The sequence below is a fragment of the Camelus bactrianus genome, chromosome 28, assembly GCF_048773025.1.
Source record: "Camelus bactrianus isolate YW-2024 breed Bactrian camel chromosome 28, ASM4877302v1, whole genome shotgun sequence".
NCBI classification, from domain to species: Eukaryota; Metazoa; Chordata; class Mammalia; order Artiodactyla; family Camelidae; genus Camelus; species Camelus bactrianus.
In genome coordinates this window covers 19,265,554-19,292,464 of record NC_133566.1, presented here as the reverse complement: position 1 = coordinate 19,292,464, position 26,911 = coordinate 19,265,554, and the positions used below count along the sequence as shown (strand labels likewise).

Sequence of the window (26,911 nt, the reverse complement as noted above, 5' to 3'; positions counted from 1 at the left end):
CGCGAGAAATGCTCGCTGGGAAGAGATTTGCGGGGACGAGACCACTTCCGCTCTAGGGGGGGGAAGGAAAATAATTTCACGACTCTCATTCGCCTTTTTATTTTAAAAACAATGAAGACCTATAAGACATTAAAACAGTAGTTTTCGTAAATTTATTCGAGGCATTTATTCGAGGTATTGAGCCTTTAACTTCTGAAGCAAAGTCTTTCAAACCATGAGGTTGTAACCTATTTTAGGACTGCTTTCGCCTTTTTCCCCGCCCACTTCCCCCCCTCCTTTAGGTCGTGGGCGTGCCTTCCCAGCATGCTCTGCGAAGACGCCAAAGATGGCTTCTGTAGCGTCGGCTCGCTGGCTGAGGCTCCGCTGCGGGCTTTGCCTACCGCTAATGGGTCGGCAGGCAGGTCTCTGTGGAGGCGCCCTCAGTAGCAGGTAAGAGAAGGTTGGAGAATCCATAAGAAAGATTTCGGGGTCAATTTAGTACCATGCATCCCCTTTTCCCCCAAGAGCTAGGGAACTAGCTACGATGGAGCGGAATGCACGTGCGCGCACTCGCGTCCTTGAGTAAGGGCTCCGAGCGCGCTTGTTAGTGGAGTGTTTATTCCATGGCTGCCCTTCTCCGGGGTTTTGACTCTCGGCAAGATTAGGATTCCGATGTTGTGGAGCCTGCATTCTTGTGAGTGTGGCTGTTAGCAACCCCACAAGTTTTTAAAGAAATAAAAAATTGTATCTGCCCTTATCCATTTTCACAAACCGGAAGGAACGGGGAAAATGAGGTTTTCCCAAAATAAAGTCAGTTTGTGTATTATAGATGTTGTAGGGATGTTTAGCCAAAGAAATTATCCAGGTGTTCATAAAAGCAGGAAAGTCTAAAAAAACTGAGCACAATCTGAATAGGATTGCTGTGCTTGTTAAAGTTTTTTACATATATCATTTGTGTGGTCCCGTCCCCCCCCCCCCCCCAGTATAAATGGTGGCATTTTGGAAGTATGCGTGGCAGCAGTTTGTTGTGAAAGGTTAAAACCTAATTTTAGATTTGATGTTTGCCATTTCTTTTGGGAAGTGATAGTAAACAAGTTTCCTTATGTGTAGCCTGGAGCTAGTAAATAGCCATGCGAAAAATTGTGAGTGAGATGTGTAATTTAGATACCTTTAACATGCAATACCTTCCCTCAACTCTTCACAAAACAGAATACGCTCCACCTGGTACTGCAGAAACCTGCTGTTCAATCCCAGCCCTTTTTCCAGTAGTGCCCAGTGTTGATGTTTTTCTACCCGTTTCCTTTGCCTTAGCAGCAGCATCTCTCGGCATTCACCCACAAGACGAGAGGTGTGCGTGTCCTACACATGCACATCATGAGAAGCAGCATGATTTGAAAGAATAGATCCCTAGAACAAGTATTGTTTTAAAATGTTGCCTGAGACCAGATACCAGTAGAGGAAGTAATTTTCTGTGTGATCACTTCTTGACAATTTTCTGATGGTATCAGTGCCATTTAGGAAGGAAATACACAAGATACTGTCCATTACCTGTGTAGAATGTTGACTGTATTTTTTAGTGAGATCAGAACATTAAAAAACTCAGTCGTGGGTCAGTGATTGTATATTTTGGGTTAAAAAATAATATCAGTAGTTCCAAGTTTAAATCAGGATGTATATATTTGGTATATTCCTGATTGTTGGAGGACGTGGAATGAGAGACCGTGATCTTAGTTTCATAACTTGTCATAATTGCTTTAAGTAGGATAGTCTTTTATTATCATCAAGGCATTATCCATGTAAAATCAGGAGCCCATTAAATTGTCCCTTGTAACCTCAGTGTTTTAGGTTCCCAGAGTTGAAAGTCCCTTATATTTCAGATCAGCTGCTCAAATGTCCACCTGCTACTAAATTTTTCCTTTTTCTCCTGATTTTTTTTAATGAGATTGCCTGATTTAAAAAAATTTTAGCCATATTATGTCTGTATCTTGTATCTATTCTATAATGGCTTTGAAGTTGCTGTTGAGGCCATGTCTTCTTAGGATACATTGAAATTAATTATTCAGTTTGATCCATAATAATTGGAAAATTTTGGTTCAAACACACATAGATGGAAGTGAAGTGGAAACTTCAACATAATATAGGACTTTTTTTTTGGCAGATTTTATTCTGAAAGTGCAGCCCTGCCAAAGGTTGAAGGAGCTGATGTAACAGGTATATAAAAATACTGAAGTTACTCCATTTTTTTTGTTGTTGTAGTAGTATTGGGAAACTGATTTCACTGTTTTATTTTTCACATTAAGGGACTGAAGAGGTGGTTATTCCAAAAAAGAAAACTTGGTGAGTATTCAGTTGCTGTTCATTCAGCAAGTGGTTGAGTGAACATTGTTAGGTAAGGAGCCAGTGACATGAAGAGCAATGCGGGAGCATTCTTGAGGGGGCCGTTGAAGGGGAAAATGCTTAGGGGCTCTGGGGTGTAAAGATCATAGAAGAGGAAGGTGGAGAATGGTGAATGAGTGGGGAGTGAGATTTACTTAAGGGGTTAGAGACTTTCCAAACTAGGTTGGGTTAATGTTTATATAAAAATAGTTAATCATGAGCATCATTATTAGAATAATTCCTTTTTTTTTAAACACATTCTTACATTATTGAGAGAGCAGACTAAAGTATTATCTTGATGGTCTTTAATGAGATAAAGTGAATGGTGTGGACTACAAAATTTAGCTTTTTTACTTTGCTAGTTGGATCCTTAACCTGCCTTATTTATTCAACATTTGTGGAATAGTTAAGAACTAAAACTTCTTCACAAAAGTTCATATAGTAATGACATTATTGAATGCATTTAAAAGTCCTTCAAAAAACCGGGTCCTTTTTCAGTATGACCTGAAGACTCAGGTTCATTAATTTAAAAAAAAAAGAAAAAGGCTTTCTTAAATTACAAAAGTAATTAATGGTTATTGCCAAAAGGGTGTTGAGATAAAATGAACATGCAAAAAGAAAACAAAATCACCAGCAATCACACTGCTCAGAGGCAAATTACTTAATCTGCATCATAGTCAAACGTGGATAGTATAGTACCTGCCTCAGAGGATTAAATGAGCACTTGAACAGTGCCTGTCACATAATCAGATCTCAATTGACAGTAGCTGTTATTTTTAAATGTCTGAGAAATAACCTTTTTATATAAATTATACACACATATTTAGTTTAGCAGAGTTGATTTGTTAGCTGTACTGCTCCACGCTCTGCTTTTAATTTTTAATGACTGCGTAGTATTTTGTTACATGGATATGTTCAGGTTCAGCTTTGTCTTCCCTGGCCTGAAAGTCAGAGCCAAGATAAAGCAGGAATATGCTGCATGAGCGGAGCATTTCCTGAATGGCATTTGAGGTCTGTGAGCTTCACCCACCCAGGGTGCCTCCATCTCTGAGGAAAGTCTTACAGGGAATACGAAAGAGGGGGTGTATGAGGGTGTGTTCAGACGGCCTACAGTCTAGTTGAATCACGTGCATATTTTATGTTTCATATCTTAAACTCGTACTACGTGTGTCCGTAATTTTGTACACAGGACTAAAGGCTACACAAGACAATATAATCAAGAGTGGTTGTGTTGCACTAATCAAAGTGAATTTTACTGAAAATACAGTTTAGCTGCACCTTAAAATGGGTCAGATTATTTTATTGGCATCAGAATTCCCTGGGAATTTTGTTTAAAATGCATATTCCTGCAGGTAACTCATATGAACCCTGAAGTAGGAGACCCACAGATGCAGGAAATAGCAGAGCGGACATGATGACACTATGTCTGTTGGTAGGAGGAGACCATGCAGTTAGGCCTGTGAGAAATGCTATTAGAATAGGAGAAAAAAGTTAGTTGATTTAGAGCACTGGCCAGCAAATTGAGGTTTATTTATAGCCAATGAGCCAAGAATGGTTTTTACAGTTTTTTATAGTTGAAAAAAGTCAAAATAAGACTATTTCAGGACATATGAAAATTACATGAAATTCCTATTTCAGTGTCAGTTACATTGTTTGGCACACAGTCTCGCTCCTGTGTTGACGTAGCATCTGCAGCTGCCTCTGTGCTGCGCTGGCAGGGCTGAGGAGTCGCCACAGGGCCTCTGTGGTCCACAATGCCTGGAATGGTTGTTATCTGTCCCCTTGCAGAAAAAATGGTCCAGGCTCAGGAATTCGTGCTTTTAGACCTGGAAGAATCCATTAAGACTACGAGTTTCTGTTGCCAGATTTTAGAGAAGCATCTTTTAAGGCTGTGATTTCACAGATCACAGGTGCCGTAGAGGACTTCAGCAAACTGTAGAGAGTCACCATGAGTGCTCATACACGAATGTGGCAGGTTAAAGGCAGTTAACTGGGCTCATAAAAGAAATGGGTGTTAAAACTCCAAAAAGAGGATACAAAGAAACAGGCACTCAGATACATTTGTCAATAGGACAGTCAATTCGAGCAACAGTTTGGAGGGAAATTTGGCGGAATCATAATTTTAAAATGTGCATACCTTACTGGTTAGCCATTCTAGGGGATCACTTGGGTACATACCCAAAGAGACGTAGATGAGAATGTTCTTTACAATTTGGGAATAGTAGCAAGTGGAAACAGCCCAAATGCCATGGGTAAGTGAGGGGATAATAATAAACAGTTACCATACGATGTAACATATAAATGAATTTATTAGATTTACATGTAGTGACATGGGTAATACAATCAAACTTACAGAAGGGTATATTTAGGATGGTAGTATATAGTTTTTTATGGGGTAGTATGTGTGTGTAAGTAACCTTTAAAAGTTCCAGAGATGTAAACCAAACAGCTCACAGTGGAGTGGGGGAGGGTCATAACCTCTGATGTTCTTTCTTTTTTTGTTAAATATAATGTATTGGTTGAGTTGCTTTTAATCATAAACCTTTAGAAAGAACTAATGAGTAATTGGAACGTCATCATTTTTTTTCACTGGCATTTGTTCAGTATGTTGTGAAGATAAGCTCACTTGATAAGGCTTAAATATGCTAAGGTGAGAGTTAGGGGATACCAAGAGATGGGAGAATGTCTTTCTCTTGCTGAAATTACATAAGTACGATTTTGGAAAATCCACATCAGGGAATTATTTAGTCTTGACATAATAAAAAATTTCCTGTATGTTCTTCTGTTTTTTTCAGATGACTTAAGAATGTTATGTTAAATTTTATTTAGAACAATATTTATGGTTTATTAAATTTACTCTGATTCCTCTTTTGGAAATGAAACGCATTACATCTAACACAGAAGTGAAAATAAATTTGAAACCAAATTATTTTGTTTGTTAATTATCCAGTGAAGCCTCCTTTTCCAGTAGTTCAGTGAAGGTCTCTACTTGTAGGCACAGTGGGTGGCTGGCCTTAAGTTCTTACAAAGGTTATCTAATTGAGCAGTTCCATACCGGGATCATCTGGGACTCTAGGAATTCAGTAAGAAGGCACGTGAGCGTTCTCCATAGAACTTGGAGGTTCTGGTTCAAAAGTCCAGAGGGCAATTTGTGATTTGTTCCCATACATAGCTAAATCGACAGCCACCCAATTTAGATAGTAAAGGTGAGAGGATTGCAGAAAGCTGCAGTAAGAATGCATAGGAAGATGGAGGGAGGAAGTAGGATTGAGGACAGATGGTTTTATGAGATGAGGGCGGAAGTGGCCAGCCCTGGGTGATGGTGATAGGGACCAGGCCAGAGAGGTGGGCAGAGCGTGGTGGGAACGTGTACTAACCACCTCTAGGCAAAAGAACTAAACAGTTTTCTCATTTTCTAACTTGTTACTATTCCCGTGATGTTGAGAGATAAGAACTGGCTTTACCTGAGACCCGAACTGTGTCACTGGCCAGGCCATTCTGGGGGGAGAATCACTTGTTCGCTTTGTGGGTGTGAACAGCCCTGATGAGGGTTAACTTGTGATTCTCTTCTCAGGGACAAAGTGGCCGTTCTCCAGGCGCTAGCGTCCACAGTCCACCGGGTAAGTAGGGATTTTAGGTTTTTGTGTCTGACTCACCTAATGATACATTTAGTGCTCATACCTCTTCATGATTCACGAGTGTGAATCTAGAACGTCATCAAGTCCAGTCCCTTCATGTGATAAATAAGGAAATCGAAGCATTTCGGTTAAAAAAAGTGAGAAGAAAACTGAAGCATATAAAGCGACTGGCCCCGGGCTAGTTAGGGTGTTAAAGGCTTGACTTAGTTCGTGTCTTTTGTCTCCAGGCTCATTGTTTTTATGCTGTGCCAGTAACCTTCAGCCTTAATCGCTGGAGAGCTTGCTGAGATGCACGTTCCTGGGGGTTTAGTTTGGGGGTGTTACTATAATGCAAGTGATCAATAGACCAGTTTTGAAAATAGTGCACCCACCACACTGGAATTTATGCAGTGATTGAGATCTGGATCCTGGAGCCAGATGTTTTGTTCCATAGCTGACAGCTAGCTTTGTGATCTTTATCACAAAGTGGCTTTTTCTCTTGATGGTTCTGTTCCCTTACCTATAAAATGGGGATTTAATTATAGCTCCAAACCTTGAGGTTTTGTTGAAAATTAAGTTGGCACGTGTGGAAGGGTTTAGGGCAGTGCCTAGCTCAGAGGGCATGCTCGGCGGGTGCCGTTTTGCTGTTGGTACAACTATCTCAGTGATGCGTTTGTGAATAATTTGCTCTCCTGACAATTCAAGAATAGAGTTTGTAGTCTGGTGGATAAACTGAAGCCCTGATACATGTCTCAGAAATGGAACTCTGATTGATTGTTGTACTTTGAATTTCAGCAGTGTCTAAAATAAAGTCCTCTTTTTTTTTGGCCACAGTGTCCATGTGGATATTGAACCTTCTTGAGGCCTTTAGCACGGATTTTCAGAACTGTTCTTCTGTTGTCGATGTTAAGGCTACGGGCTGTTGGTGAAACGTGCACTGGTGTGCCCAGGCAGCTTCTGAGGAAGGGTTTTCAAGTGCTGCGTTCCACACGAGCAAGACTGAGGTCTTCAGCTCACTTATCCTTGAACAGGCACCTGAAATGAGAGACTAGAGAAATGGGTCTCTGAGATTATTCTCAGTTTTCCACTGAGAATGGTCCAGGGTCCCCTCATGTCAAAAAAAAAAAAAAAAAAAAAGTTGTGGAATTATGTGTACAGTTGTCTGACTTGTCTGAATTTGGGCCCTTAAAATCCGAGGGATAGTCATTCATTCATTCATTTGGTAACCACATATTCTACCGTCACAGTGCTTACCAGGCACTGTGCTGGTTGTAGAGTTAAGACACAGTCCTTTCATAGTTCCCGGAGAGGGAGACTGCAGAGCCCTGAGGAGGGGGTACATACCCCAGGCTGGGGAAGGACTTCCAGGAGAGCTGATACCGGCTCGATGCTTGGAAGCTGAGGAGCGAGGATACGGCGGTAGGAGAGAGCATGCCTAGCAGAGGCGGCACCGTGAGCGCAGGCGCAGGGTGTGGGATGACTGGGTAGTTCATGTCGGGAGAGCGAGAATTTGCGGGGTGGAGAAGTGAGACGGGAGGAAAGCATGGATGCTGCACTAGGGACTTCGGATTTTTATTTAAGTCCATGGAAGGATTCAAAGCAGTGGTGTGACATAATCAGGCAAATTTTAGAAAAGACAGCAATGCGGATATGGGGAACCTTTCCACCTGAATGCGTGATAAAGATCTTAACACGTCTAAAACCAAACCCCTCTCCCGCTGAACCTCACACAAGAAGACTTCTGTGTCTCCCCCACAGGATACCACAGCTGCCCCGTATGCATTTCAAGATGATCCTTACCTTATGCCGGCATCCTCCATGGAATCTGTGAGTATTTTCATGTCACTTTTCTGTTTTCTAGTACTGTGTTTTATCTTGCTATTTGGGGCACAAGAGTACGCGTGTAACTTAACTGGAAAGAGTATAGGTGCTGGTAGATAAGTTGGTGGATTTTCTAAATCCTTAACTACTTTTATCAAAAAGTTTTAGAGGATTAACTGTGGAGAGGGTATTTGATTTGCATTTTTAATACTTAGGGCTTTTTCACACTCAAGCAATCCGTTGAGTTGAAATGCATTGTTTTTATAAACCTCAAGCTGAGTATGAGATGTGACCTGAAATCGTGTCACGCTCAGTAGCAGAGGTGGCTTTGTAACTGTAATTTCACTTCCAGTTGGGGTTCTGTGTCTTACTGCATTCTTTTTTTTAGATGGGAGAATAATTCTTGTTGAGTGTGTAATTTTGATCTTGAGTCTAAATTACATAAAATACCAATATATTTCTCAATCTTTTCCTTTATATAGAATTCATTTTTATTGGCAAAGAAGTCCGGGGAGAACGCTGCGAAGTTTGTTATTAATTCATACCCCAAGTATTTTCAGAAGGATATAGCTGAACCTCATATACCGGTAAGGAGAGATAACTGCAGTTTTCAAGTAGCACTATGTGTATGTAAATTAAACATTTATGGCTAGTATTTGAGTAGCTGTTTGAATCCCTGCAATATTTGGATGAAAAGTGTTCCAATGTGTATAGTTACCTTTGCTTACCATACTAACCTTTTTTCTTTTTCTTTTTCTTTTTTTAATGCCTGTGCGTATTTGCTCCTCATTTTATTTTCCCCATTTGGCTTCCATGTCACCAGCCTCCAGGATCTTTACCTCTGTGACTGCTCCCTTTTAGTTTCCCTCGGAGGCTTTTCTGTCTACTCCTTACCCCTTGATGTGTTTCTTAGGGTTCCATGTTTGGTCACCTTCTCTTCTTTTCTGTCTAAAATCTTCCTGCTTCAACGACCCTTAGACTCCCCTTGGCATTCTTGCCTACCTGTCCTAGATGTCTCTGCTCTGAACTCTAGATTGTGTCTCCAGCTACCTCTGTTCTGTAGTCATGAGGAGCGAGGGTGCAGTGCCTGCTGGGCGTTAGGCGTTGTGCTCAGTGTGTCTCACACGCTGGGGAGCGAAGCATGCGCTCTGCCCTCCTGAGTTCATTAGTGAGAATAGTAACTCCAGGCTCATTATATCTAAGACCGCTCCCTCACATCTCCCTGCTTTGCAAAACACACACGCAGACCCAGACACACCCCTTATGCTTCTCAAGCAGCAACTCTTAGGGACAAGTTAGGAAGTTGGATTGTGTCCGTAAAAATACTGAAGTCTTGAACTAAGACAGTGGCAGCCGTGGAGTGACTCTTTCTTTAGCTCCCTTTTGCTTGAAGCCTTCCACGGATCCCCTGCCTCCGTGGCCGGCAGCACCCTCAGACCTCTGAGCTCTCTTGTGTCATTTATCCTTCACTCTGCATCATAATTATTTCCTTGTTTGTTCTCTCTGTTAGATGGTGAGCATGTTGAGGGTAGAGAATGACGTTTGTCTCTTATCCCCAGTGTCTAGCTTAGTGCCTGGCGGGAAGTAGTAGGCATTCAGTCAGTATTTGAGTAAATTAGTGAGTGAGGTAAAAGAGACATACCTTGGCAATACTGAGTGTTCAAAGAACTGTCAAGGATGAAAGATTTCTGCCTTTGGAAACCGGGTGTGCTCTGACACTTTTATCCAAGGTTGGGAGGAGAGGAGGAAGGGTAGTTTTAGGAAGGGGAAAATAGTAAATTCAGCTTTAAGTTGGGAAATTTAGTTGGAAATAGGATTCTTCAGATGTGGGTTAAATATTTATGTTTGGGTGCTTTAAAGTTTTCCTCCCCAAGCTAGGAGTTGGCTAAATAATCTTGTTCTGGAGACTGGAGAGGCTTTTTTGATTTAAGTTATGGTCCTTACAAAGACATTCATGTTAAAATGATAAATGGTGTCTGGTGCATGAAACCTGAGCTGGAGCAATGAAGTGTTATTTTGGTGTGTTGGTGATGAAAATTTTGTCCTACTTGGTTACCTTTTCCCCTTGTCCTGTTTGTACTAATTTTAGCCGTCTTGTTTTCGTAGTGCTTAATGCCTGAGTACTTTGAACCTCAGATTGAAGCTATAAGTGAGGCTGCTCTGCAGGAACGAATTAAGCTCAAAAAAGTCAAAGCTTCTGTGGACATGTTTGATCAGCTCTTGCAAGCAGGTGACTAAGTTCGTTTAAAGCCTCCCCTGGGAATGTGGGCTTGGACGTGGGCTGCAGTCACGTGCGTGGTTGTCGTGGGCCAGGCAGTAGTGAGTAAATGTTGTAAGTGCTCCTGTACTGACTGCCCAGTGGCTGTGTTTGTATTTTCAATAGTTTATTGAGTAATGTTTCAGGTTCTCCATTAGCATCTCCTTTAAAATTGTGGGTGAGGTTGAGTTCCAGCTTTGTCAGCGTGCTGTCCTCTTGCTTTGTGTCACAGGTAGAGAAGTCACACAGCTGTTCTTCCCTAGCTTCTGTTTCTTAACCTCAGGTGTGTATATACTGTGTTCACATTTCGTATACTCCTTAAGTATGTTTGGAAGGTATAAAGCAAACAAGATAGAAATACTCATAAAGGAAAGAGCACTGGGCTGGGGGATTAGAGGCTAGGGTAAGTTCCGGCACTCACCAGCACCATGGCCTTGAGAGAGCCACTTAGTTCCTCAGAGCTTCTGTCTCTCACATCCTGCAGCTCTGAATCAGATCTGGATGAGCCTCCTGGAGTACAGATCCAGGTCGCATGGCTTATAAGCTCCCATGAGAATACACCTGTAGCAGCGTGGACATAGGCAGCAGTACTGTTTATGGGATCCAGAGTGCTGTTCAGTGACTTACGATAAAAAGCAACCAGACATGCAAGAGATAGAAACTGGACCGAATCACTCAGTACAGTCTTGAACACAGCAAGAAACATTTGCAGAAAACTGTTTTCTTTGAGAATCATGGTGTATAGCCTGTTAAGGCGTTGGGTGTGCAGATGAATTGCTGATGCAGGTGTCATTTAGGGAGCCTTTTCCCTCTGCTGGTTGAATGTGATAAACATCTTAGCACTGAGACTTGTCTTCCTCTGTTTTACACACTGCGGACTAGGCACATGCGTACAGACATCCAGTGAACATTTCTAAAGACAGTATGTCAGACCCATAACTCAGAGCAACGGAATGAGACAACATACCAGGAGAGGAGGCAGAAACCTTTATTACCAAGCCCCTCACAAGTGTCACACGCTTCGCTAGGCATTCAGTTCTACAGCACCTTACGAGCTGGCGTGCTTGTCATCATTTTATAAAGGAAATGGACTAAAAGCTGTTTTTCAGAGCCACGTAGGAGTCAGGTTCCGCTCCACTGTCTGTGTTCTCTCCACTCTGCTCTGCTCTTTCCTGGGCTTTTAAGTTTCCTCACAGGCATTTTTATTGTCAATATATTTTGTTTAGAAGATTGTAGTTACTTTTCTTTTAAAACACTGAATTATATTTCATGTTTCTTTCTGTTCCCTTTTCTCCCTCTTGTTAAGTGTCAAGATGGAAGCATAATGTTATGAGCAACAATTTTTAAAAGGCTACTGTAATGAGACATTTACGCTAGTATTTCTGGGCAAGTGGGTCAGTGAGGGCCTGGATCCAAGTGGAGTGGTTCTGCTTGCAGTTGTGAAAATGGAGCTGGGCTTCAGGGACTAAGTGGCAGTCATTTGCAGAGCGTTCCGTTAGGAGATGATAGTTAGAGCCATGAGGTAGTGTCTCAGGGATATGAGTGCATGAAATAAATGAGCACAGGGTCAGACTTGGTCTTGTATTGTATCTTTCCTGTCACACAGCACTGTTCATAGGGGCTGTGTCCCTGTCTGCATCACTCCAGGTGTTTAAGCTGACGGGAAGTGCACACTCGTCCACTGAGAAAGTGATGGGTGACACTGAATGTGAGGCCAAGAAGGCCACAGTTCTTGGAACAAGTGAAGAATTTTAATCTCTTGGGTTTTAGTTCTTGGATGTTTCAAGGTTTCTTCCCCTTTTTCTCTTACCTACAGGAACCACTGTATCTCTGGAAACAACTAACCGTCTGTTGGATTTATTATGCTACTATGGTAACCAAGAGCCCCCAGCTAATTATAATTTTCAACAACAGGAACGATCCGAAGAGTTGGTAATGGCTTTTGGCAGTGGTTTTTAAAGTTTCTTTTGGTGGTAATACCTTCTCAGAGTGAGGCGGGTTCTTGTGCCGTGGGTGACAGTAGAAGAGGTTTGTTCTGAGATGTGTGGTACAGTGTGTGGCCTTCATGAAAAGTGATGTGGAGAGGAGAAGTACTTAAACAATTTTTTTAACCCTGGTTCCCTCCTTTAAAATATTTTGATCTTGCCTATCATGTGCAGGCAAAGCTTTGACCAGAAATGTTTGGGTAACGCCTTTGTGGTTCCTTCTAGTGACAGTGTGATATGTAAGGCACAGGGGAACAAGCCCCTGGCCCCAACCTCCTCAGAAACTCACACATACAGGGCAGAGAGGACTAAGCACGCTCTCCTGGGGGCAAAGAGCAGTGTCGTGCTCAGGGCCGGCCCGTTGATACGATTCACATCTTCCCTCTCAGTTCAAGGATTTCGTTTCTAGAAATAGATCGCAAAGAAACCTTTGAATCTGGTGAACAGGGACATATATGTGGCATTTTCATAATATGATATTTATACTTAAAGCTGCAAAGTGTTGAGAGCAAACTAGATGCCCAGTAGTGTGTGATTAAATTCTGGTGGTGGTGTTGGGTGGCGGTTGAGAGTGCTGGTGTAAGTCTATCTGGGGATGGAAGGTGGGAAACGAGGCTAGACGACCACATGTCTTCCATTTTTATTAAAAAAAAAACCTTTAATATGCGTGGGGAAAAGTCATATTAGAGATGAAGTGTTTCCCTCTGGGTGATGGAATTACGGGTGTTTTTCTTTCAGTTTATGTCTTTTGTAAGTTTTCTCCACTCGATACAGATTATTTCTGTACAGGGTATAAGCCCGTCTTACAACGTGCACGGGCAGTGGGTTGCGGTCCCACCCTGCCTTCCACAGGGTCTTCTCCTTCATTCCCCACCTGACTGGCCCCTGCCCCTCCGGCCCCAGCTACACAGCCAGCGCTGACCTGGGCAGCACCAGCCAGACCTGCCCCGCTCTGTGTCAGCCTCACCCCACAGCTGGGTTTATAGATAAAGGACAAGACTTAGTCTTACTTTTTTAGAAAATCGTAGCTTTTGTTGAGTCAGTCCTAGCCATTAAGTGTACTCCGTACCCAGCTATGTTGCCTTCTGCTTTCACCCTAATAATGAATCAGCACGGATGTAGCCTCTGAGGCAACGGGTTGAGTTGTTTGGATTTCCAGCTTCCCTCTCTGGGCTGGGCCGCACAGGGCACTGGTCTCCTCTGTCTCCGGGCTGTCAGTCGTCGTAAAGCCTGGATTTACTTTTCATCTATGAACGATCTGATTTACACTTTAGAAATGAGTATTTCTTAATAAATTTGCCTTCTTCTGGATCTGTGTTTCTTTTGCTCTTCTGAGATTGCCTTTTCCTTACTGGTTTTGAGTAGTCTTAACTAGGAGAACACATCCCATTGTCATATTTTGTCTTATTTCTGTTGATGGTTCATTTCAGGAAGAGGCCACTGTGGGAAACAGTGAGAAATCTAAGAGGAAGACCAGTACTTGGAGGTACGTTACACGTAATTAGAACCTTGAAAACCTTGAACTGTGGTTTCCTACAGTGCTCAGAACGTTCTTCATCACCCCCTGAAGATGTGATCCTGTAATCTAAAATGTAGTTTGTTTTCAGTATATAATGTAAACGTCACAGTTGCTTTTCATATGATCTTTTCATGAGATCTTTACCTCCAGCCAGCAGCTCCAGATTGGCGCCTGATTTCTCTCTTTTCCATTAAACTCTGTGTAACCTTCACGGTGCGCTGCTTTTGGTGGTTTCATCGGTAGTCCGACCTTGAAATAACACCTCTGATTCTGAAAGGGTCAGGTTTTTGATTATGTTATGTACACTATTAAATTAAGACCACTGGCCAGCAAACTGTGTTCCGCACTTCTGAACAAATGTGAGTACCGCCTGCCATTTCAGAGTTTAACTGAGTAGAAGTGTCTGAATAGAGGAAAGGTGTTTCACAGGGATGTCCAGGGTTGAAAGCTACCGTTAATATCGGAAATCTTTTCTGAAGTGATAAAATTAAATTTCTTCAGTGGATGCTAATAATGCCGCACAGTGGTTAAGAGCTTGGGTTGAAGGGCCCAGTCCTGGTTCTGTGTGACTCTGAGACACACTGGCAACAGGGAGAGTCACGGCGCGTCATGGTTCGTATGACTTAGTATGTTGATTGATTGAAAGAGTAGGCGTGCTGGGACCGGACGCGGGCACGTGCTGGAAGAGTTCAGAGGATTCAGGAGATACCGCTTGTCTGGTCGCCTCTGGGGAGCTATGTCTGATTGAAGGAGCGTGGGGAGACTTCACTATGTACCCTGCTGTGCAGTTTGCTCTTTGTTTAATACCTTGAGTGTATATTCCTTTTTCATGAAACTTACCTTGTCAGTCCAGGTTCTGCCACTTGCCTGTAAAGCCTTGGACAACCTAAGGCTTTTGAGCCTCAACTTTTCCCATTTTCAAAATGGCGATAACCGTATCTCCCTCTCCTCTGGGTGGCAAGAATCACTTGGAATTTTATGCATGAAGTGCTTAGCACAGCACCAGGGGCATAAATTGTGGTGGCTCTCCCTGGTGTTTCCTGTCTCCATTGGTTCACATTTGCTCGCTTGTGTCTAGAGCAAACAACAATGCTGAGAGAATCTTTGCTCTAATGCCAGAGAAAAATGCACATTCCTACTGCACAATGATCCGAGGAATGGTGAAGGTAACATTTATTTTTATATTCCTATTTTTAATTTCCCCTAAATCAGGGATTCTCAGCCTCAGAGCAGTCCGCGGTGGGGCCGGGTGACTTGCTGTCGTGGGCTCTCCAGGGCCTTGGAGGGTGTTTAGGAAGCTCCCTGGCCTCTGCCACTGCATGCCAGGGGCGCATCATTCCCACCCCCTAGCTGTGACAACTAACAGATGTCTCCCGGCATTATCGAATGTCACCTGGGAAGCAAAATTGCCCCGCTAGAGAACCACCACACAGTGGATGCACTTGAGAACCAGGACCATGTCTGTTTGCTGCAGTGTTCTCAAAGCTGAGAATGGTAGATATGCAAATATTTCTTAAACAGACAGATTTGATGGTGCTTAATTTTCATCCTTTCCCTCTTCCAGCACCGAGCTCCTACGCAGGCATTGAACTTGTACACTGAGTTATTGAACAACAGACTGCGTGGTAAGTGTGTTTAGAGAATTCCCCTGTCATCCCTTTTCTTTCCTTCTCTCCAGCATCTGAAATCTTAGGATCTTGCCTCAGTCACTGGCTCATTCTCAATCTTTTCCTGTGGCATTGGTGATTGAAGCAGGAGCAGAGAGCCAGAGAAAGTAGTAGTTTTCTAGTTTTGTGGACACGTGTGCTTGACCACTTTGCCTTTAATCTTCAACCCCAAATTTTGTTAAAGTAGTTCTCTTTTGTAGCTGATGTACACACCTTCAATTCATTGATTGAAGCAACAGCATTGGTGGCGAATGAGAAATTTGAAGAAAAATGGAATAATATATTGGTAAGGAATGGCAGTAAATAATAGTAAGGAGTAATATATTAGAATATTACAAGGTAATTATTCTGTCCTCTGATAGGCCTAAAATATCCTTTGCTGGGAATACATGGGATGAAGGCAGCATTCACTGAGCATCTTCCTGGCAGTCGCTGTGCTGGGCACTCAGCCGGCAGTACCTGTCCATGCCCTTCCTGCTGCCCTGTTTAAGTAGCTGTAGCTGCATCTAACCTAGTCGTACAGCTAGAATCTGAGAAGACCCGAGTTGCTTTATTCACTTATTTCTCATAATTGTTTTTTCATTAAAATAAGATATATTGAAAAAATTTATGAGGTAAGATTTAAAAAACTGAAATCACTCGGTTGAAATAACAGGAATAGAGACCACACTACGCCATACTATACCATGCTGCTCGTGTGGAAAAGGAGAAGAGAATCCATTCACCTGTTCTTTTGCTTCCGTCTCAGATGCACTAGGCAGCTGAAGACAGTCGGATGCCTTGGTCACGTGGGCTGACTGATGGGGGGGCATCGCTAAGGGGCAGTTGCCGGTCCTGCTATTACTAGAGAACTTGTAAATCGGGGATGTATTTATTAACCTGCTTTAGACGTAGGCGGACAGCCAAATTCTTTTTTTAGTATGTTTTATTAGTTTATTGGGCTAATTACCTACCCGGGCATAAAAAATACTTTCTGCTTTTGATTCAACTAGGACCTGCTGAAACAAATGGTTGCACAGAATGTGAAACCCAATCTACAGACTTTTAATACTATTCTGAAGTGTCTCCGAAGGTTTTATGCATTTGGGAAGGTGCCAGCCCTACAGACCTTACGGGAAATGAACGCCATCGGAATAGGTGGGAGTGTGTCCTAGTGTCCCTCACTGAAGACTGAGGCAGGGCCAGACAAGCAAAAAGACAGACCGTAAACTCCTGTGCTGTTTGCGTAACAAGTTGGAAATTTCCTTTCCACCATCTGGCACACTTTAATTGCACGCATTCGTTATGGGGGGAGCGCCTTTATTTTCGTGTTGTGTACAACAAGTTACATTCTTTTAGTATTTTAGGTACTTGTTTTATGCCTCTCTTGATTCTGAGGAGAATTATTCGCTAGAGTTGGCTAGTTTTAAATCTCGTGACATTTTTTAGCATAGTTCTGGTCTTGAACCTAGTTATGTGCTAGTGCTTTGTATGTTTTTCAGTAATTTATTGAAGATGGTTTTGGGCATCAGTTCACTTCCATGTGCCTTAGTATTAAGTGAAGGATCATAGTACTGTACAGTAGCTGTAATGTTTTGATAATAGGTGTTTGGACTTTGTAAAAGTAATTCAATCTATATGACACCTTTCCACCTTTACATTAATCACGGGAGCTGGAAAATGTGTTCAGAGGGGCAGAAGTGCATCTTTGACCTCAGTACCAGCATTAGCATGTGTTTGGTTCAGTGTGCCTCAGTAGCTGTATTTTGTATAGCTGTGTTTGACTTAATTTTTTTTTTTCTTTCTTGTCTTTTTTTGTTTGTTTTTCTCTACCTGGTAATATAAGAGCCTTCGCTTGCCACGTATCACTATGTTATTCAGCTGTTTTATCAACATGGTATGTACGTCATTATGTTACGTTCATTTATGTAGAAATTAGACTAACCTCACTGCATATGAATTAAGACCAAACGGTTCACAAAAATCACATTGTCTGAAACCTGAGCAAAAAGTTCTTCTGGAGGGTAGTAATCTTTGTGATGTAAAACTTGAGTTGGAGGGGAGGGAGGTCATTCATGTACTAACAGTGATGGTGGACAGTTGAGGTCAGAAGGAACTTGGGTTTGGACTTCTGTTGCTCTCCAGAGCTGTGCTGCCCTGTACAGTAGCCACTTAGACGCACCTGGCTATTACATAGAATTTAAAATTCCTTCATCGCATCGGTGCTCAGTAGCCACTTGTGGCTACTGGCTACTGTATTCCGTGATGCAGATACAGAACGTTTTCATCTTTGCAGGCAGCTGTTGGAGGGTGCTGCTCCGCGGTAACCTTAACCTTATTTTGAAGCCTCATGGGAGAACTTTGAGGCTCCATTTACCACCTAGTTTTAGGTCAGCTGTGCTCTGTTGAATGGGCTTTGGAGCAAGGCACAGCTGAGTTGAAATTTCACCTCTGCCACTTACCAGCTGTGTGGAGAGGGACTGGATGCCTTACCTGAGTAATGCCATCAGGGGTAGTGAGCAGATGCATTAGGCACAGTGTCTTGTCCCGAGCTGGGGAGGCACGGGTGCCACTCCCAGTCTGTTGGTTCTTAACCCATTTGCCCCAAACCGAGAAAGGACTCCTGGGTTAAGAAATGACAATTCTAGTCCTCCTGTGATAAGCTTTAAATACGAAAACAACAGAAAACCTTCATTATCTATTTTGGAGGGCTAGTTTTACAAAATCTATACTCTCACCCTAGGGAAGTTTTTTTATCTTTGTGGGTAGGGGTAGGGGCAGCTGACTGACTTTATCTTGGAAGTAGGTAAACTAGTTTCCATGGTAATTTTATCTTCTAAAATTTCAACCTTGGTGTCGTGCTGAAACTAGTATTTCAGAGCCCAAAGCCTGATCTGTTTGCAGCATCACGGGTGTCTGGTTCCGTGGTGGCAAGTCAGTGGTGCTTGTGCGTCCTGAGGGGCAGCCATGACCACGGCAGGGAGGGCTGTTGGTTTGTCTTAGTCACGTAAATTGGCTGCCTGAAATAAGAATTTCTAGGAGTCTACCCAAAGGGGGAAGCCTAAAATAATGAAAAAGAAGACACATAAAATAGATTAACCAATAGAATAATTAGGTTTTCTGACAAGTGGAAACATGCTTGAGGAACTTCACAAGTACCTCTGTGCTGTCATTAAAGTACTTGTCGCCAGCACACGTTAGGTGAGGGAGGGAACGTGGATAAACAATGCAAAATGTTTGACTGGAAATGTCGTGGGTGCATTTTCTGGCCTGTCAGTACTCAGTCTGTGTGGTTTTTAAGGACTGCCCGCATTTCTTCTGCAGTTTTTCTTAGTTCTCATCTTGATTATACTTAAAAGGAACACAAATGTTTTTAGCAAAAGCATGTTTGTTTTCTGAGCGTGTATGCAGGCTCGATGAGGGTGTCTGTCTGCCTCGCACTTCAGTGTAAGTCGGCCTTATGAAATACTGAGGAGAGGCAGAGTCTGCCGGGAGCGCACAGAGGCCCGCAGCTGTCCTGGATCTTAGGGAGGGTTGCACTTGTGCCTCCAGCAAGGATGTGCCCAGCCAGCTCCGGGCCCCAGGCTGCAGGGGCAGGAGAAGTGTGGCCGTAGGACTCGTTCTGTGCACCTGGTGGTTGTGTAGGAAGTGGCCTCATGATAAAGCCCCATTGCCTTCTTGTGCTGCAGAAAGCCCTGCGAGAGGGTCATCCCGCATAATCTATGACATCATGGACCAGCTAGCGGGGAAGAGATTTTCTCCAGAGGACCCAGATGACGGTGCGTACACAAACTGCTTGGGTGGGACAGCCTGGTTTCCTGTCTGCCAGGCTAGGGAGAGCCTTATAATGAGGACAGGGTTGCATTTAGCTTAGTCGTCTTCTGGGTGATTATTCTGAGAAAGCAGAAATGTCTGTGCGCCTGCTGTATGCCGCTTCTCCTCGAGTTTTTATTCCTTTAGGTTTATTTTACATGTGGGCAGTTTTGTTGCCAGAATTTTTCTTAATGTTACTGACTTGAAAACGTGTTCTATCCATAGTAACCAAGGCCCTTGTAAACTCTGATTTTCAGATATGTTCTTTCAGTCGGCCATGAGGGTGGTGAGTACCATTTCTTGCTTAGTTGTCCTTTTCTCTTTTACCCATTTCCTAAATCCATCAGGGGGCGGGGGGCTTCCTGATTCTGCTGCTTCCTCGCTCTTCTGTTCGTGACGTTAGTGCTGATTTTGTTACTCCTCTAAAATGCCTGCAGAGTCACATTTCTGCCCTGTGTTTATGGTATAGCTGGTCTTTTTTCATACCTTCTTTCAGATAAGGTTTCTTAATATTTCATATTTGCCTACTGGTAACTTTTTAAATTGAAGATGGTGGTTTTTATTTTTGGTTTTTCATTTTGTCATGCTAGTCGTGGAAGAAGTTTTCAAGCAGCTTCAGAATGAATTAGCATGTCCTCTTCCTAGCGGATAATTGCTCTGCACTTTGGCCTGTGTCCTTCCAGGTTTTCCCTCTGGGTATTCAGAGATGCCCACTCAGGCACGGTTCCGTAGTATTTGGTTTGTTGGCAGCAGTGCAGTATTTCATAGGTGTGAAGTCTTAGGTCTTAAATCTCCTGTGGATGAGGTTTGGACTGACGTCATGGGTTTGGGTTTTGTTTGTTTTTTTTTGTTTTGCCACTATAGTGATGCTGGCGTGAGCAGTCTGTCTCATGCATGTGACCACGTGCTTTCATATAATTACTAAATACAGAATGTAATTACTAGATAGAGGTAAATTTGTTTTGGATTTCACAGAATTTAGTGATTTGACTTTTTTCCCCCAATTGTAACTGATTTGCTGTCAACCAGTGTGTTGAATCAGCATATATATTTGCGTAGGTAACTGCTTTTTTCTTTATGTGATGAGCCACTGTTTGGCCGATGAGGATGGCACAGTGTGCTCCTTCACTGTTTGTAAATTTTCAGTGCTCATCTCTCAGAGATCTGGAGCTTGCTTACCAAGTACATGACCTTTTAAACACCGGAGACAACCGGAAATTCATTGGATCCGATCATCGGCGTAACTTCTATTAGTAAGTGTGTTGGAAATGTATTCTTTTACATTAACGAAGCATCCGTGTGCAGCCAGGAGTCAGCTCTGCACGTGGCCCTCCTGTTTCGCCTCTGGTTTTAGGCAGCACGTCTGTGACTTAAGCTAACTGAACACTTGGAGATTCATGCAGTGGTAACACTGATTTTCCCAACTGAGGAGTCTGGGGTCTGCCGTTTGTAACACTTTAAACGTGCTTATTTTTTTCCCTGTGCACCTTTCTATTTTACGTTTTTTGATTCTTAACAGGGTGGGTCCCTAAAGATTTCGTCACAGCCTCTTTTGCTTTTGAAGACAAGATACCAGAGCCCAAAGAGACCCCTTAAAAGGGTTTCCTTTTAGGCAGATAAAAACAGGAACTTGAGGAGGCAGCCTTTGATAGATGCATGATCATTCTCTTCTTTGTGTCTACATCCTTGCTTCATATTGAATGCTTTTGGTGGAGGGGGTGGGAGGAGGTAATTGGGTTTATTTAATTTTTAATGGAGGTACTGGGAGCTGAACCCAGGACCTCATGCATGCTAGGCATGCGCTCTACCACGGAGCCGTACCCTTCCCCACGGAATGCTTTTAAAATGAATGTGACATTTCACTCTCTAAAATACAAGCTGAGAGTATATTGAGGTGACAGCATCAGTGACCAGTGAGGATAAGAAGGTATTAACTGGGAAGTCCAGAAAGCACAGTTAGCGCCTCCTGGGTCAAGTGCTGGCCCGCACAACGTGAAATTGTTTGTTGCTTATAAATCGTGACTGAATTTTGTGTAACATGCATCACGCCTGCACTGTGGTTTAATTACTCCCCTGTCGTTAGGCGGGGCTCTTAGACTGACTGTACTTTTTCTCCATTGCAGTTCCAAGTTTTTTAATTTGCTTTGTCTAATGGAACAAATTGATGTCACCATGAAGTGGTATAAAGACCTGATCCCTTCAGTAAGATGACCCGTTACTCCCCATTTATCGTCGTGGACGTGCTTGTGGGTGTCGTGGCCGATTAACACTTGAAAAACGTACTCGTGTTTCTCTTGGTCAGGTCTTCTTTCCCCATTCCCAAACACTGATAGACCTTCTCCAAGCATTAGACGTGGCCAACCGGCTGGAGGTGATCCCTCAGATTTGGAAAGGTCAGTTTCAGCTTATCTGTCCAGACCCACCTCACCTTACTGTCCTGCATTTTAATTCACAAGCACGTTAACATCGTTAAGGAAGAAAACTGCCATTTTGACTAAATTGAATGTGTTAGTTGAGGTCTACTTCAGGGCCCCTTGTTGCGTATTGGATTGCGTGAATAAAAATGTGCTGAAAATGACCTAAATTAATTCCTTCCTGACAAGAAAGGGCTGGGTTTCCGGCACTTGTTCTGTGCCTTCAGTGTTCGTTGCTTGGCAGACCTGAACTCTCACCCACAGCCCGAGCCGTCTGTCCCTCTGTGCCATGTCGCATTGCTGTGGCTCAGCTGCTCACCAGTGACACTCAGGTTTCCAGAAAACAGCTGTGACTGGGTTTGTGTGTGTGTCTCGCTTGTGGAAGTTGGCTGCAGAGGATGCTGTCTCTCGTCCGCTAAATGACTGTGATCGTAAAGTCAGTTTCTGTCTGCCTCAAATTGCCATGAGACAGTCGGTAACCTGGCCCTCCTCCGTCACAGGGCTGCTCTGATGGCCGTGTTCCCACATGCTGTGAGACAGTGTCGCGCGTGTGGAGCTGACGGATGCTTGAGTGCGCTGCGTGTGTTGTGTGAACGCTTGTCCGGGAGCAGGTTACTGGCACTGGCTTTCACTGCCTTTTTGTCCTTTTCTACCACGAATCATGCTGCCAGTTTTTTGGGATCCTGGAGTATGTAGCGTCAGCAACTTACTTTCACCCACCAAATACGAGTGACAGAGGTCGGCCACAGAGGGTCTGTTTCACGTGCCAGTGACCACTGCTCTTTTTTTTTTTTTTTTTTTCAAGATAGTAAAGAATATGGTCACACTTTTCGAAATGAGCTGAAAGAAGAGATTCTGATGCTCATGGCAAGGGATCGTCATCCACCGGAGGTAAGGCTGTGTTCACACTCAGGTTTTGTTGTCATTGTTAGACGCGTACTAACCAGTGCATCTTCTAGCACTGAGGGCCTGCTGAGGGTAATTTCACTGTGGGAGATTCTGCCATCTAAGCCCAGATTTGACTTACACATCTGAACATACCTAACCATTCGAATACCACTGTCATTCCTCTAGCCCAAAGCAAGCAGCATTGAAAATGGCTTCTCTCTGTGCTGACAATCAATAGCAGCTTGCCTTGTAAGAAAAAAAAAACTACCTAAAAAGAAAACCCATAGTTGGGTTTGGAAAATGTGGCTAATGAAGTTTATTACCCCCGGGTAGGGTGCCTCTTAAAACTTCTTTTTAAAGTATTGTATTAGCATGTGCTGTACATATGATGTGTTCCAATGGGAAAACGCATTGCTCCAATTGTAACGGTCCTGTGGGGTCTCCTGAACTTAAATTCTTATAAAACCAGTTAGACAATTCTGCTGAGTCTTAGAACCTCTCAGCTGCAGGTGGCGTTTGCTGACTGTGCTGCAGATATCAAATCGACTTACGAAATCCAGGATGCCAGACAGACCGCTCCCGAGTGGCCAGTCAACTGCCTGAACTGTATCGCTGTCCTGCTTCTAAGGGCCGGGAGAACCCAGGAGGCCTGGTGAGTCCAGCAGATACCACGTATGTGAGTTCGGGGCTTCTGTGTTTGGATCGCAGAGAACATTGACCCTGGTCAGTAGAGTTTTTCTAGTTTGGCCGTATGATGTGTAGTTTATAAGGAGACAAATGAATTTTCTACCTCATGAGTTTTTTATGGGAACTTCCAAATGGCAACTAAAAAGCAGACTTTTGGGAGAAGAACCAGTGTTCACAGTGTATGTGAGAGAGGATGCGGTTCAGTGGGCTTATTCTCTTCCCGTTTTTGTTTTCTGTATTCTTGGGCAAGTCACTTCTCTGATCACTTACGTAGAACAGAGTGATCGAAGAATCTTCAGTTTGAAAATGTTTCGGGCATTTGGTTTATTCAGGTACTTCATTTGTGGATGCTCCCGCCTACCTCCCAGCTTAAAACGTGGGCTGCGTACGGGACGTCCGGAAACTGGCATTGGCCAGTGTTCCCTGATCCTGGCCTTGGCTCGAGCCCGGCTCTGGCTTGTGCCGCTGTGTTCTTGTTCTGTGTTTTCCTCCACATTCCATTCCTACACTAATGTTTAGTGTGTGTGAATGGACACCTTATGCGTGTTCGTTTTTCCAGAAGTAGAGAAGTCAGCAAAAGAAGAAAGAACACTTTGTAGGGGTAGTCACAGCTGGGTGGTTCCGCTGTATTTTGTTTGGAGTATAAACGTGTGTTCTAAGAGTCAGTGGGTGTGGCGGGGGTGGGTGGTTGCGCCTTGCTTGTTCGGCATAAGAAAGGACCTTAATTTGATTGTCAGTCCAGAATGTGGCTGTTCGCTCTTTCCAGGAAGAGCTGGTGAAGGCTTTGCTGCCTCAGCTGGTCTTACCTGGTGGTGAGTCGTACACACAGCCTGCTGCACACCTGGTGACAGAAACACCTGCTGCTTGCATTTGCTGACACTTCGCAGGGTGCCACACACTTGTCACGAGTCAGGCTGTGATGATTGGCGCAGGGGTACGGACCTCAGCTGATGATGGGAGCTGAGTGTATGTGTTTCTCCTCTGTCCTGCGTGTGGCAGGAGCGGGGCGAGCACCTACATGAGACCGGTGCCTGAATCTGAGCCTGCTCCCCGTACATCCCGTTAGGGCACACGTTCATGCTGGGTTGTGAGAGAAGAGAGCATAGCTGCCCGCTGCCCACGTGGGACACTCCCTCCCCGGGGGACTGAGTGATTCTCCGCTGCACAGTACAGCCCAGCGGTTCTCAGCCACTCTGTCAACAGATCAGATTTGCCCGTGAAACTTGTCCATACCTGGAGTTTGGGAGGTGGGAGTTGAAGCACCGGGGGCAACTCTGATGTAAAGACGGGGCTGGGAGCCAGCGGAGCTCCCAGACGGGTGTCACTGGGAGCTTCCCCTCTGCTTGGGGAGGACACGCCGTCTCCACCCGGAAGCACAGCTGTGGTCGTTCAGGTGCCTTCTGTTCTGTTAATAGTCATAATCTTCCTGTCTCATCCCAAACAGGAAAATGCTGGGCCTTTTCAGGAAACATAATAAGATCCCTAGGTAAGTTGAAGCAAACAGGCCTGCCTGGCACATCCTTGATTCTCTGCGTGGGTTTAACCCTCATGGGTGCGGGGTGGTGGGGCAGAGTTGTCTCACAGACCTCGGCCGTGGCTGTCGGGCACTTCTCTGACAGGCCCCCCCATCGAGGGCGTCCCGAGGCAAGTGCTGTGTTTCCGTCTGTGCGCGGTGACCACAGCACTGGGGTCCGTTGGATCCTCAGTGAAGGCATACTGAACCGCCAATCATTCTCTCTTTGGCCCTTTAAAGAGAAGTCAGACTTCACGTGGCTGTCTGCAGAGCTGCTGCTGAGGATTGTGTGAAGTTTATAAAGTACTAAATCTCGCATAAGATATTTGACGGGTTTGGTTGGGGAATGTTGCCATTGGCCTTTCTTTGCAGGAATGAGTTGCTGAATGAGTTCATGGACAGTGCCACAGCGTCCCGCAGCCCTGAGCAGGCCATGGAGGTCGTGAAGCTGGCGGGCGCCTTCAGCTTACCTATTTGTGAAGACCTCACCCAGAGAGTAAAGGCTGAGCTCACACCCAGCCAGGAACAAAAGTGAGTGGGTCCTGTATCATCACCCAGAAAGAGGCTCATAAAATGGGGCGGACCCTTTGTCAGTCTGCCCAGTCGCCTGTAGCTTTCTGCCCCGACTTTCCTTCCTGGTTTGCAGAAAGTCAGAGTGCACGGCTGTGGTGTTTGTCATCTGTCATGCACGTCAGGGAGGCTCACAGAGGTGCCTTCCGGAACCTCTTCCTGTGTTGGTCCAGGGCAGCTGTGGGGTCCCTGCCCGAGCCGCAGTGTAACCCTCCGTTACTTTTCTTACAGGGAAGTCTTGGGAGACCAGACTGCGTTGACCAGCGACAGCGGCAGTGATGGCAGCAGTGACAGCGACAGTGACAGCAGTGAAGGCAAATAGAAGTGGCCTGGCCCAGCTGCCGAGGTTACACTTCAGAGCTGGGATGTTAACGTTTAACCCTAATGTCAGGAAAGCAGAACGCGTATCACTCATCCAGCACGGACTGACTTAGGTTCAATGCTTTTTAAACCAAACCGCCCCTGAAGCGCGAGTCACCCCCTGGGCCCCCGCCGTGAGGGCCGTCGCTGCTTGTTCCTTCAGCGCCGCGCACCTGCGGCGTTTGTCCGCTCACGTCAGTAGGGGGGTCGGCGGTAGCCTAACTTCAGGGATGGTTAGCTGTGAAAAGTTGTGCGCCTTAGAGCTGATCAGACAGCAGTGGCAGTTCAGGCTGCGGAGCTGGGAGAGCGAAGACTAAATAAATGCTGTGACTAAGGTCTGCGTGTTTTCATTTTTACGTGGCTCTTGCCGGTCTTCCACTAGGCGTGGGGCTCGCATGGGCGTGCTTCATCTCTGTGTGCTGGCACCTAGTGATCTGAATGAGGGCTTGTGAGGACAGAAGGATTGCAGTGTCTCCGTGACCTGATTGCGTATGGCTGATAATGCAGCTGGTCCGGAGCCTCGTACCCCTGTGGCTCACAGGGGGTCCTGGAAGCAAACAGGAGGTGTGCGGGCGCTCCGCGGGGCTCCTGGCACAGGCTGCTTCGCTCTCATCTGACTCCCAGGTTTACGCAGGCATCCCGTGAGTTCTCAGGTAAGCAGCTGCATCCTTAACCTGCTGGGTGGAACGTACGTGCCCGTCCCCATCTCCGCTGGCCATCCTCTGGCCAGGACCTGGTGCTTCATGGTTTCCCCTAGGTTGTCAGAGTTTAAGATTCCCCCACCTCGGGGCCCCTGCGCATCAACGGGAAGGAACCCAGGGCAGCTTAGCCTTGGTTCAGGGAGGTGGTGACCACTGGACCTGATGAAGAGTGATTTGCCTGAAATGTAATCCTTTTTATTTCCCTTTTATGTTAAATTATCTGCTCTTCTGCACTGAATTCATCCAGGTCACTTTAAAACTGGTGGGACAGCTCACGTAAGGCTTGGAGACTGCTTTTATCCAGACCCTGTTAGGAAAGCAGACGGTTTAATACTAAAGAATATAGAAGTAGGGTGCCTTAAGAAGGGCTGTCCAAATTTACATTTTAGTTACATTACCGACTTAGAAACTTTAGACCATTATCAAGGCAAAGATTCAAGTTTTAATGTTAATTAAATGGAGGCATGAGTTTAAAATGCTGAGGAACGTTGTCCTAAGCACTCAGGAGGGAGGCAGCCTGGTCTGAGGCTGAAACGGGGAGAGGATGAGAGCCTTGGCAGTGGCAGAGGCGCAACGTTCTACTTGGATTTTGAAGGAAGACAGGCTGAAGAGAAGCTGCCCGGAATGCCCAGGGCTGCACTCGCCTTCCCCCAGCCTTGCTCCTTTGACTCCAAGTCTTGCAGTGGAACTGGGAACCCACAAGCAGGCTCTTTGAGCCCAAGTAAAGGCCCCTTTCCCTGAAGGGTTGCTGGGGGCACCTCAGGA

The 26,911-nt window shown here is 44.6% G+C and overlaps 1 protein-coding gene and 1 non-coding gene across 8 annotated transcripts; both read left to right on the top strand.

Moving 5' to 3' along the window:
* Positions 1 to 287: 287 nt before the first annotated feature.
* PTCD3 (pentatricopeptide repeat domain 3) lies at positions 288 to 25,780 on the top strand. 7 transcript variants are annotated; one of them, XM_045519525.2, is made up of 26 exons: positions 334 to 429; positions 2,121 to 2,190; positions 2,280 to 2,316; positions 5,930 to 5,975; positions 6,807 to 6,976; positions 7,731 to 7,799; positions 8,276 to 8,380; positions 9,900 to 10,023; positions 10,283 to 10,333; positions 11,867 to 11,982; positions 13,466 to 13,521; positions 14,633 to 14,720; positions 15,119 to 15,179; positions 15,422 to 15,507; positions 16,214 to 16,358; positions 17,047 to 17,097; positions 18,890 to 18,979; positions 19,271 to 19,299; positions 20,160 to 20,266; positions 21,137 to 21,215; positions 21,316 to 21,406; positions 22,233 to 22,318; positions 22,819 to 22,967; positions 24,447 to 24,488; positions 24,888 to 25,046; positions 25,317 to 25,780. In XM_045519525.2, exons 6-26 carry the CDS (start codon positions 7,776 to 7,778, stop codon positions 25,405 to 25,407), a joined length of 1,830 nt encoding a protein of 609 aa, XP_045375481.2. In that variant the 5' UTR covers positions 334 to 429; positions 2,121 to 2,190; positions 2,280 to 2,316; positions 5,930 to 5,975; positions 6,807 to 6,976; positions 7,731 to 7,775; the 3' UTR covers positions 25,408 to 25,780. The 7 variants fall into 7 exon arrangements, 6 of the variants coding, with proteins under 6 accessions (XP_010957243.3, XP_010957242.2, XP_045375481.2 ...); XR_006726369.2 differs by lacking the exons at positions 6,807 to 6,976; positions 25,317 to 25,780 and adding an exon at positions 23,769 to 23,814 and having other exon boundaries at positions 288 to 429; positions 2,138 to 2,190; positions 24,888 to 24,969; XM_010958941.3 differs by lacking the exon at positions 6,807 to 6,976 and having other exon boundaries at positions 288 to 429; positions 2,138 to 2,190.
* On the top strand, positions 23,913 to 24,048 carry LOC123618080 (small nucleolar RNA SNORD94). The gene has a single exon (XR_006726449.1). It is a non-coding gene; the product is annotated as a small nucleolar RNA SNORD94 (small nucleolar RNA).
* Positions 25,781 to 26,911: the final 1,131 nt, after the last annotated feature.